The 11,176-nt window shown below is 35.7% G+C and overlaps 1 protein-coding gene across 4 annotated transcripts; it reads right to left on the minus strand.

Moving 5' to 3' along the window:
- Positions 1-1,905: 1,905 nt before the first annotated feature.
- On the minus strand, positions 1,906-6,816 carry il1b (interleukin 1, beta). Of its 4 annotated transcripts, none has more exons than XM_051683912.1 (7): positions 6,798-6,816; positions 4,932-4,976; positions 4,678-4,756; positions 4,381-4,561; positions 3,682-3,858; positions 2,618-2,760; positions 1,906-2,508 (listed from the first exon to the last, which is right to left on the minus strand). In XM_051683912.1, exons 2-7 carry the CDS (start codon positions 4,970-4,972, stop codon positions 2,290-2,292), a joined length of 840 nt encoding a protein of 279 aa, XP_051539872.1. In that variant the 5' UTR covers positions 4,973-4,976; positions 6,798-6,816; the 3' UTR covers positions 1,906-2,289. The 4 variants fall into 4 exon arrangements, with proteins under 4 accessions (XP_051539872.1, XP_051539869.1, XP_051539870.1 ...); XM_051683909.1 differs by lacking the exon at positions 6,798-6,816 and adding an exon at positions 6,413-6,507; XM_051683910.1 differs by lacking the exon at positions 6,798-6,816 and adding an exon at positions 6,417-6,463.
- Between the last annotated feature and the right edge of the window lie 4,360 nt (positions 6,817-11,176).

The raw sequence follows: 11,176 nt of genomic DNA on the forward strand, positions 1-11,176 counted from the left end.
CTCAAAGACATCTGCTGAATGTTTAACAGACATCTGAGAGGAAACGGATTCAATACGTCCTATAGACATATTGCAGATGAGCAAACAACGTAAAATAGATGTCTTCCAGATCTAAACACACACATCCAATAGACGTCATGGGAGATGTACACAAGCTATCTGGGATTTCAATTGTGAAGCTTTCCAGATGAAACTCTCTTAAACAGACATCTCGGAGATGTAAACTTTGTTTGTCAAAAGTTTGGGATAATGTACAGATTTTGCTCTTATGGAAAGAAATTGGTACTTTTATTCACCAAAGTGGCATTCAACTGATCACAATGTATAGTCAGGACATTAATAACGTGAAAAATTACTATTACAATTAAAAAATGTTCAGAACTTCTTAAACTACTTCAAAGAGTTCTCATCAAAAAATCCTCCATGTGCAGCAATGACAGCTTTGCAGATCCTTGACATTCTAGCTGTCAGTTTGTCCAGATACTCAGATGACATTTCACCCCACACTTCCTGTAGCACTTGCCATAGATGTGGCTGTCTTGTCGGGCACTTCTCACGCACCTTACAGTCTAACTGATCCCACAAAAGCTCAATGGGGTTAAGATCCATAACACTCTTTTCCAATTATCTGTTGTCCAATGTCTGTGTTTCTTTGACCACTCGAACCTTTTCTTTTTGTTTTTCTGTTTCTAAAGTGGCTTTTTCTTTGCAATTCTTCCCATAAGGCCTGCACCCCTGAGTCTTCTCTTTACTGTTGTACATGAAACTGGTGTTGAGCGGGTAGAATTCAATGAAGCTGTCAGCTGAGGACATGTGAGGCGTCTATTTCTCAAACTAGAGACTCTGATGTACTTATCCTCTTGTTTAGTTGTACATCTTCCACATCTCTTTCTGTCCTTGTTAGAGCCAGTTGTCCTTTGTCTTTGAAGACTGTAGTATACACCTTTGTATGAAATCTTCATTTTTTGGCAATTTCAAGCATTGTATAGCCTTCATTCCTCAAAACAATGATTGACTGATGAGTTTCTAGAGAAAGCTGTTTCTTTTTTGCCATTTTTGACCTAATATTGACCTTAAGACATGCCAGTCTATTGCATACTGTGGCAACTCAAAAACAAACACAAAGACAATGTTAAGCTTCATTTAACGAACCAAATATCTTTCAACTGTGTTTGATATAATGGCAAGTGATTTTCTAGTACCAAATTATCAATTTATCATGATTACTCAAGGATAAGGTGTTGGAGTGATGGCTGCTGTCTAGATTTGATCAAAAATTATTTTTTCAAATAATGATGGTGCTGTTTTATACATCAGTAATGTCCTGACTATACTCTGTGATCAGTTGAATGCCACTTTGGTGAATTAAAGTACCAATTTCCTTCCAAAACAGCAAAATATGCACATTATTCCAAACTTTTAGCCGCCAGTGTATGTAACATTTGCTCTCTGGAACTAACTTTTAATCTGAATTTTGCAGTTATTTAAACATTTGAAAATGCAATTAACCAGTTTATTTTATAATATATAGAATTTAAAGTATTTAGCAAGCCTATATGTGCTTTTTAAGACTGAGACCTAAGTTGAGAAATAACGGTGTTGAAAACAGACAGAAGTCTTTTCAAATTCTATGAATTGTTGTGATTGTAGATACTTAAGGCCCTTTAAATGATAAATGAGGCCCTTTCCCACTTTTTGGGTGCTGTGACTCTCATCTGCCACATGGAGGCATTCTAAGATGTTTTCTGATCTGGCAGAAGACAATCCCAAGCAATCACAGTGCTAATATCCGTGATACTTAAATGTCTGTGCAAAGGAACCACATCACATTCCAAACAAGAACAATCCTCCAAACTAGTCCAGATGATGTGGGTCTATTTATTATAAATTCAGTGTGACACTATGTAACGTCCATGTTTTAAGTTTATTTCAAAATTGAGTACAAAATCAAATACAAAGATCAAGTGTAAAATAATTTATATTATTTGTATTTATACTTTAAATAATTCAAAATAAATAATATGAATAGATAGTTAAATAATACATGTAACATAGAAAAACGTATTCATACCTGACAAAGCATTCAATGTGAATTTACCATTTACCATTCCAACATCGTATTCTTCACATTTATAGAGCAAAAAATAAGCAATTCAAAACTGATCTTCCGATCTTAAAATCAAGATCTTCATTGAGAGAAATGTCTATATGTAACACTCCAGATTATTCACTGTACTTGGTACATACTCTCTGGAAACAGGTCTACTGAATCAAATATGATTCTCAACTCTAGATTAGCACTTGATCATTCAGCTTGAAGCTGATGATGCGGTCAGCTGGTTGCTGGCATACGTTCACTTGCTCATTATCATCAAAGGCTGTGCTTATGAACCATCCGGGATATTTAACAGATTCAAAAGTGTTGACCGACACACCGGTCTCTTTCCTAAAGAAGAGGAGTCCATTTGGATCATCAGATGTGATGGTGTTCAGGGTATCAGTGACCTCCTAAAATAAAATAAAATAAAATAAAGGGGCTTAATTCCTCACTTTATATTTTATACATACACATTGTGGGCTAAAGTGTTGAAAAAGGATGTAATCATGGTGAACTAACCTTTAAGACCAGGGTAGGATTGTCAGTTGGGTTTTGCTTGGTACAAGCAAGATAGAGGTTGCTCTTGGAAATTTCCAGGCACACAGGCTGGGAGTCAGCCACACTAGGACTTGTTGATACATATGTTGATAGATTGAACCGAACTGTTGGGAAAGAAAGAGATAATGTGACATGTCCCCCCAATGGTGGTTACAGCCCTGATTGGTAGTAGTATTGGCAACATTATGCAATAGAGCGCAACAGTGTGGTTCAGGAAGTCAAAATCTCATTCATTTTTTCCATAGACGGATTGAGTTTTAACAATAACTTAAAAAACCTTAAAGACAGACCTACCCTGAGCTCTGAGGTTGTTCATCGGTGATACTTCTGTTGAGGCCATCAGTCCGTGTTATTTCAACTTCATTATCTAAAAATCGTGTTTAATAGCGGAGTTCCTGGTGAACAACTACACTACCTTTAGTCCAGCAGAGATTCAGAGAAAGATCCACAAATCAGAGAACTGCGGCCAAGAAAGCCCACCAAACAAGCCCGGAAGTGACTGCCCACCCCCCTGACATACTGTGATGCAAACGAATCAGTCTCCCTTCACCGTCAACCTACTTACAGTATATATTTGTATATATCGGAATATTTCACAATCAACTTAAACTATTTAGTTTCTATACTTTAAATCAACAACCTAAAATCAATAGTTTTACATAACTCCTTTGTTTTACGTTCGATTATGTCATTAGCAATGCTTCATGGGATTGTAGTTAGCGTCCTCATGAAAGACGGTAGGTACACTGTCTTGTACCTTTGTCTTTTTGTCCAATTTTCAAATACTTTTTTGCTTCAAAACAAAGTTTGTAATGTTGTGATTCACCTCGGAGCTGGTTGGTTTGGTTCATGACTTTGAAATTTTGAAGGATTTTATGAAAAGTCAAATGGAAATAATGATTGGGAAAAATACTTCCAGAACCCAGAAGGCTGAAAAAGTGGGTGGGCACTGTTGAACTCCATTCATATCCGCAAACAACTTTTAATCAATAGTGGTCTAAATGGAAAAATCCAAAGAGATTTACCTTTGTGCTGAGCGTTGCCTCCTTTCAATGTCACAGCTTTCAAATGAAGCGCTCCACCACTCCGCACCAGACTTTTATGGAACTGATCGCACACAGTGCACTGCAAGATCCGTTTGCTCTTATTGTAGGATCCCTTTCCGGCATGTGCCATTTTCTGAACCCAATTCACACACCGCTCTGTGGAAGTATAACGATATTAATGAGACTTGCACAATACAGATTCACCACTGTGTCAACAACCAAACAAGGGCAAATAACTCATCACAACATCTTGGTTTTGGTTATCGAATTATTCATTCTTGTTTATTAGCAAATTATTGTGAGAATTGTAATTATAAATTATATTGTGTCTTTAAGTAAGCATTAAAAACTGATTACCTAAAAATAACATTAGTTAACAACTTTAGCATTTAATAAATGCTGTAAAAATATAGTTTTAATTGTTTGTTCATGATACCTAATGCATTAACAACTAATGTTATCGAATGGAACGTTAAAGTGTTGCCAAAAATGGTTTGTAGAACATGGTAGCTGGTTTGTTGCTGGTCTACCAACCCCAACCAGCTTGACCAAAATGGTCTACCAGTTCAAAACCAAGTCCACCCGCTGATCAATCATCTAGACCAGAAATCATGTAAAACCAGCTGGTTTTATGTGGATTTTCCAACAATATTTTACATAAATGCTTGATAATGGTACCTTCAATCACATTATCCATGAATATACTGAGCAGTTCATCATCCCCAAAGTCAGATGACTGTTGTTTGAAGCGTTTCATCCTCTTCAGAGCAACAATGAGGTTCACCACCTGCCTCATACTATTGTGAGGATGCGTCCACATCTCCACTTTGATGCCTTCATGCATGTCACATTGCCCACTCTGGAGAGACAAGATCAATTTTTAAGAAACTTGTTTTTCAAAACCATGTTTCAAATGACTATTATTATTAATCAGACCATGCTAACATAATGTAAACATATTCAAAAGTAACCCACCATAGCTAGTGGATCTGAGCAGTCCATTTCATCATATTCAGTACTGTCAGAGTCAAATGCAGTGTAAACTTTGGATGCACTGTTTAGGAACAAAATATATCATCAGAGAAGGCAAACTAAACCAAATAAAACGAAATTTAGACAAATTAGCTAAGTAATCTGTATCATGCATCAAACATTCAAGAATGATCTGATACTGCAACTGAAATGAATGAATGAAAATAGTATTATGCATTTGATCTGGGAATACTTACTAGTCTAAAGCCAGTGTCACTTCAAATCCCTCGCAGGCCATCGTTCTAAAATAAAGCATAAAACTGTTTAGACATTGAGAAAAGATTCATCTTCATCTATAAATAGCATAGTGATTGAGGATTAATGCAAGCCGTAGTAAATTCTGCACCACATACCAGTCGGATAGTAAATTCTTTTTCTTGAATGAGTTTGTTAGATTATCTCTCTCGTCAAAATCTGTGGTTTATTGTGTGACAGTGGAAGTTTGTGCCTTATATCCTTCACACGCAGGAATTCCCAAAAAAAGCGGAAGTGGTTTACGACCATACAAGCGGAAGTTTCGACATACTCGTTCGTCAGAAAGGTGAGGCATTATAGAATGTCCCTTTGACATGTAAATAAAGTCATAAATATTCCTTTGTTGGCTGAATGTCGAGATATAGAGCAATTAAACAAAATTTTGTTGATTTCCTCACTAGAAATCGTTTCAAAGCGCGATATTGCTCAAGCTCACGCGCATTCGCGCCGTTTTTTCGCACATTGAAGAGATCGATCCTCACTGCTATCATAAAAATGTGGGGCCATTGTTTTTATTAGGCTACTAAAAACATTATATCCAGATAACCAAATTAAGGAACCCAGCACAAGGTACTTGTTTCATAAAAAACGACAGTGAAATGAAGTTGTTTCTTTTTATTATATGTTAGGGTCGACCTTATTAAGCAGCGCCATATTTAATTTTTGGCGGGAACGAAAACGATGGGTTCCTTCAATGGGTTGTTTTCACTGTTGTTTAAATTGGTGTTGATGGCTCAGCTAAACTTTGAAAAAACATCTTCCAAAAAAACAAAAAAAAAAATTCTCAGAAGACTACAATTTCCAGAAAACTCCTGAGTTGAGAAAATTCGATGTGATCAAGGACAATAAAGCTTTATACTATCTAGAGTCTGTAATTCTATCCACAACACCCTCGTTTTCATTCCCTACCTCGTCAAAAATGAATTAATCTCTAATTTGAACAAGCTATGCTGATGTCTACTCGTTTGCTGATATGGCTACATATTTTAATTTAACGATAGCAAATTAAATGCTCAAAAATGCTAACATTAAATGCACTCTTAATTTACAGAATGCTTTCTCAAAATGATATAAAAAATATTACAAAAACAATTTAATATATTATATTCATAAAAAAATATATTCATAGACAAATCTGTCTTACTACCACTACTTATAATCTACAAAGTTGGCATAGTTATCAAAGACCTATAAAGTGCCAAATATTGTCATTATTTAACCTGAACAAAATATCAGTCTATCACTATTTAAGTGTAATTTTTAAAGGTATGCAATAATATGTATTACAAAATAAAAAATTTTAATGTATGATTTTTTATTTTTTATTTTTTTTAAACTTGTGTTTTGCCTCCAGAAATTCATGTTGGCAATTTGCATTGGCTGCCAGTAGCTTTCTGAATCAAATTCAAGATAAGTATCTTACCTACAGACAGTGTTGCTTTCCAAGCAGCAATACCATTTGTGCAATGAGGCAGTGAAACCAGCAATGCGATGCAGGTGCATATGGTTTAAACAAGACTGATCTCAAAATATCACATTGACTGCAAGGGGCCAGTGACAAACTTAGGCCCCTCTGCAGCAATAAGATAACATCCCATAATAACACACGAAGAGGTCAGAGGCAGTGTCTGTTTGAGATCGTGAAAGACCTTCAGACTACTAAAAATAACAAGTCTTTAGAGAGTTTCTGATGCTTTGATTGTTCTCATTTCTTTATGGTTAGGGCAACAGTGAGGGTCGGAATGTTTGTGGTTCAGTATATCTAGCATCAGTTCTGTGAATTCAGAATTATTAAGATTGAATCCTACCACCCCTGGAGTCGTGAGTTTGAATCCAGGGCATGCTGAGTGACTCCAGCCAGGTCTCCTAAGCAACCAAATTGGCCCAGTTGCTAGGGAGGGTAAAGTCACATGGGGTAACCTCCTCGTTGTCGCTGTGTGGTTTTTCTCTCAGTGGGGCATGTGGTGAGTTGTGCGTGGATGCCGCGGAGAAGAGCGTGGGCCTCCACACGCACTACGTCTCCGCGGTAACGTGCTAAACAAGCCACGTGATAAAATGCGTGGATTGGCGGTCTCAGACATGGAGGCAACTGAGATTCGTCCTCCGCCACCCAGATTGAGGTGAGTCACTACGCCACCACGAGGACTTAGAGCGCCTTGGGAATTGGGCATTCCAAACTGGGGAGGAAAAAAAATAAAAAAAAATAATTGAATTTAACGGTTAAGTGTTTAATTCTTTCAATGTTAAAATACTTTTTCCTGTCTCAGCTTAATATTTAGAGACAACTAAGTAACTGATTTTTAAGTTGGTTCCCCTGAAAAGTGTAAAGACTGTGGTTCTGTGGCACTAACAAAACATCGCTTTGTTTGAGCATTTCGAACTAACCGAACACAGCAATGTTGACCCGACCAATGTTGTGAGTATGGGGCGGGAATGCTCTGGAAACCTGTTTGAAACAGCCTGATTTCTTAAAAAAAAAATTTGATGTAACTGTGGCAGAATTTTTGCAAAATGACACGTAGTTCATTATACGTATCGCGACAGTTCTGAGGTGAAATGTCCACTGTGTGGCGCTCAAAGCGACAATGTTCTCTGGTTTTTAAGGTTAATGCTCAACAAAACTGACATCCCTACCCTATAACTGACAGTGTCTAAAAGCATATGTGAGATTATAAAAACACAATTGCTGAAGCAACCACATAATTTTATCTCACATTTAGGCTCACTTGTCGACTCGCATACTTCTCTGGACTCGTACCCCCGGTCTTTCAGTTGAGCTACCATGCAACTTCATCGAATGTTTGAATAAACTTAGAAAACATAGTTGGTTATGTAATGCAAATGTTAAAATATATCACCTTAAGTCATGTGCAATAGTAAAAGTGTTTTGAAGTCATAAGATAGTATTGTGTGAGGAACAGGGTGAAAAGTAAGCATTTATGAACTGATAATCTGCCATTTTACTCTTAATTTTTGTGAAAGTAAATAATACAATGTCCTTGTAGCATTTCTATTTTTTTTTTCATGGGGAAACTGCTGCGTTACGAACAACGAGCCACATAAAATTATTTTAGTTAAAATGTACTTATAGTAACGTGATTCTTGGTTTGAAAACAATCCTTTATTTTTGCATTTTCATTTGGTGTCAGAAGTGGCGCAGAAATTAGTCTTAAAGCGACAAAGCACATTTTTAGTTTTCAACTTAATATAAGTAACTGTATGTGGCAATGAAATGTGATTATGACAGAATTGCTTTCAATATTATTTTTATATTGATAAAATAGTAAAAAAATAAAAGTTTAGTATTATTGCAAGTGAAATCTAAAATGACAATATAACTGTAACATTTCAGATAAAACCATAAACTCTATTAGCTACAGTCAAAACCTTTTTCACAGAGGAAGTTCAGGGGTGAATTAGCTACACAAATGACAGAACATCCAAAATTGGGTTATAAGGAAAATAAGTTGTAAATTCTTCATCAGCAAGGATTTTCAGAGTTTTGTCTGTAGTTAAGCAATCATCATTCATTTGTTTAAAGTAGATATTTGCTCTGGATTGTCCAGCAAAATTTTTGTGCTTATGTAACACTTCCTCATTTAGAGACTTAACAACGCTGGTCAAAATCGTTGAACTCTGCAGCTTGTAGTGCATTGCCGTTTTTTATGACCTCAAAGAGACCACATAAAAACTAGTCATGAAAGTGCATTTGACACTGATAATAAACCAATATACTATAGTTAACTGTAACTCCGTAAAATTGCCAGTTGACTCGACAAGAGTGATGCAACAAGTTAAAATTTGTAATCAAATGATGCACAGGAAATAGGGAGGGTATAGAGAATAAACATGGCATTCCCATTATTCCATCCCTGCAAATACAGCAAATGAGACTAAAGAGCTTGGACGGCATGATACTGTGACTTAAGTGTTTAAATTGGTGTGTTAAAGGATGTGCTTTGGAAATAGCCATGTTGCATCATCAGATATCACTTAACAAGAACATATACTGAATTTCTTGTAAGCAGCTCCCTTGGGTGAATGTGAATGTGGCAATATGATACTTGAGAAAAAGAGGACTAAAATATAATGTTACTATAGAATTTAACATAAATAATAAAGTTTTCCCATTGAGCTATTAAAACTCCTGATATTGAAAAGTCCTGATTTCAGTAAGATAAATATACAGTGGCTCCAAAAAGATTTTGGATACTAAAGGCACACTTTAAAATGCAGTAACGCCAGAGGCATTGTTTTCAAAGATAGCACAGGCACACTTTTCAAGCAATACATTTCACAAAAAGAACTTAGTTAGGTTTCAAATGTGTAATTACACTGTTCAAAATTAAGGCCAGGTATTTGAACACTTTCTCGTGAAACGTTAATTAGGGTTAGGCTTCGTTAGGGTTAGCTCCACCTGTGGTTACTCTGTGAATACACCTGTGTAAACATGAGGGGAACTGACTTCATACATCCACTAAAACGAGTTAGCTCTGAAAAACGGTCTAGTGTCATTAGTTTGCCTATATGCCATGATATTTAGATATTTTGTATCTAGTGTGACTCAAGTGCCCAAAAACATTTTAGGAACACCATTCAATTTGATTGCACATTGTGTGATGCTGTGTCTCAGAATAAGTGTGTGCTATATTATTAGTGTTTCCACTTCCAAATATGGTCATCCTTCAAGTTGCGTGCATGCAAGCAGAAGGAAGTGGCTCAGGCCAAAGGGATGATGAGATCAGCCACACCACAACAACTTGTACCCATAAGGCTTACAGATGAAAAATCATTGCATTTATATATGAAAGCAGAAGTTTTCATCTTTATGCCAAGGGCACCTCTTACTATAATTTTCAGAAGTGGCCACACATATAGTGGTATGCAAGGTTGATGAAACATTGCGTAAAACTAACATGACAGATTCTTCTCTTTTAACACAGTTATTCTACTTTTATATTTACAGTTTGTCTTTGAATATTACACTTATAAGCATACTGAAGTACTGTGACAAAAAATATTCCTTACACTTTAGAAATTTGTGCTTTATGCTACAGTCGTTCTTTCTATTCACAGAAGAATGAACAGCAGATGAACATAAACTACAGAAATGTGCTCCGGGGTTATTGGATTAAGTTTGGCTATTTGGAAGCATTACTATTTTAGATCTACAATAGTCATATTTTTACCAATCAAAGTAGAAATTGCCAGGACAAGGTACCAAGATTTAATCGAGTGAGACTAAAGAAGTCTTTTGTGAATCAAGCCGTCCTTGAACTGAGTAAGGCACACACAAAAACATTTTTTGTATATTTTTTTGTTGTGTAATGTGTATTTATTTTATTTTTTTACAGAGAGAAAGTTTTTTATGTGCTTGTAAAGGTCTAGTGATTTATGTAGTAATAACTGTATGAACATACTGTCACGCAAAAAACATTTCAGACCTTGTCTGACAAAAGTCAATATCAGTATCAATATCAATAGAAATGGTTATTTTACACATGCTACTTTGCATGCGTCATACAGCTCAGATCAACACAGAAGCTTCAAATCCAAACTGGGAAAGAGGTCTGATAAAAAAAAAAAAAAAAACACACATTCGAAAGAACCATTTCCACAATAACCACATTTAGTTGGGGAAATAAACACCAATTGAGCGAAGATTTTTTTAGCAACCCATTATGTCAAATTCATACCAATAAATACCAATTTATTAAGTAATAAGATAGTATTGTGGTATTTTACTAAGCAAATGACATATCCTCAATTTAGGCAACATCAGTGGCTCTAATAATGTAAATGTCATTGCACTATATAACAAAAAATATCAAATGATGCTAGAGCTTTTCTCACAACCAACTTCACTTTTCTGAGGCATTTTTGCAATGACTTGTAATCGACTGGTGTTAGTACAACAAGCAGTATTATTAAAATAAATGAAACAATTTTTGTACTAGTTTGTCTTTATTTCCTATGAAACAGTTGATATCAAGAGCATTCAATGGCTTGTGAACAATACAGAGAAGATTTTAATATCTTACCTACCAAAACATGGCTGATCAGAAGTCTATATGAATCCCTGGTCACATCTACGTTTGTACCTGAAGAACTGATATCTGCCAGCAACTGTTCTGAGTTTACAACATCTATGATTTAGAAATCGTATATTAATTTACAGTCTCTAACC

Source organism: Myxocyprinus asiaticus, chromosome 42, assembly GCF_019703515.2.
Source record: "Myxocyprinus asiaticus isolate MX2 ecotype Aquarium Trade chromosome 42, UBuf_Myxa_2, whole genome shotgun sequence".
Taxonomy (NCBI): domain Eukaryota; kingdom Metazoa; phylum Chordata; class Actinopteri; order Cypriniformes; family Catostomidae; genus Myxocyprinus; species Myxocyprinus asiaticus.

What these genes read in the sequence shown, in the direction of transcription:
- il1b (XM_051683909.1), bottom strand. Translation starts at nt 6,492, where the DNA reads ATGCACCTGCATCGCATTGCTGGTTTCACTGCCTCATTGCACAAATGG. An exon ending in GAAAGCAACACTGTCTGTAG is followed by an intron (nt 4,977 to 6,412) that starts GTAAGATACTTA and finishes GCTTTATTTTAG; the next exon opens with AACGATGGCCTGCGAGGGAT. An exon ending in GTGACACTGGCTTTAGACTA is followed by an intron (nt 4,757 to 4,931) that starts GTAAGTATTCCC and finishes GTTCCTAAACAG; the next exon opens with TGCATCCAAAGTTTACACTG.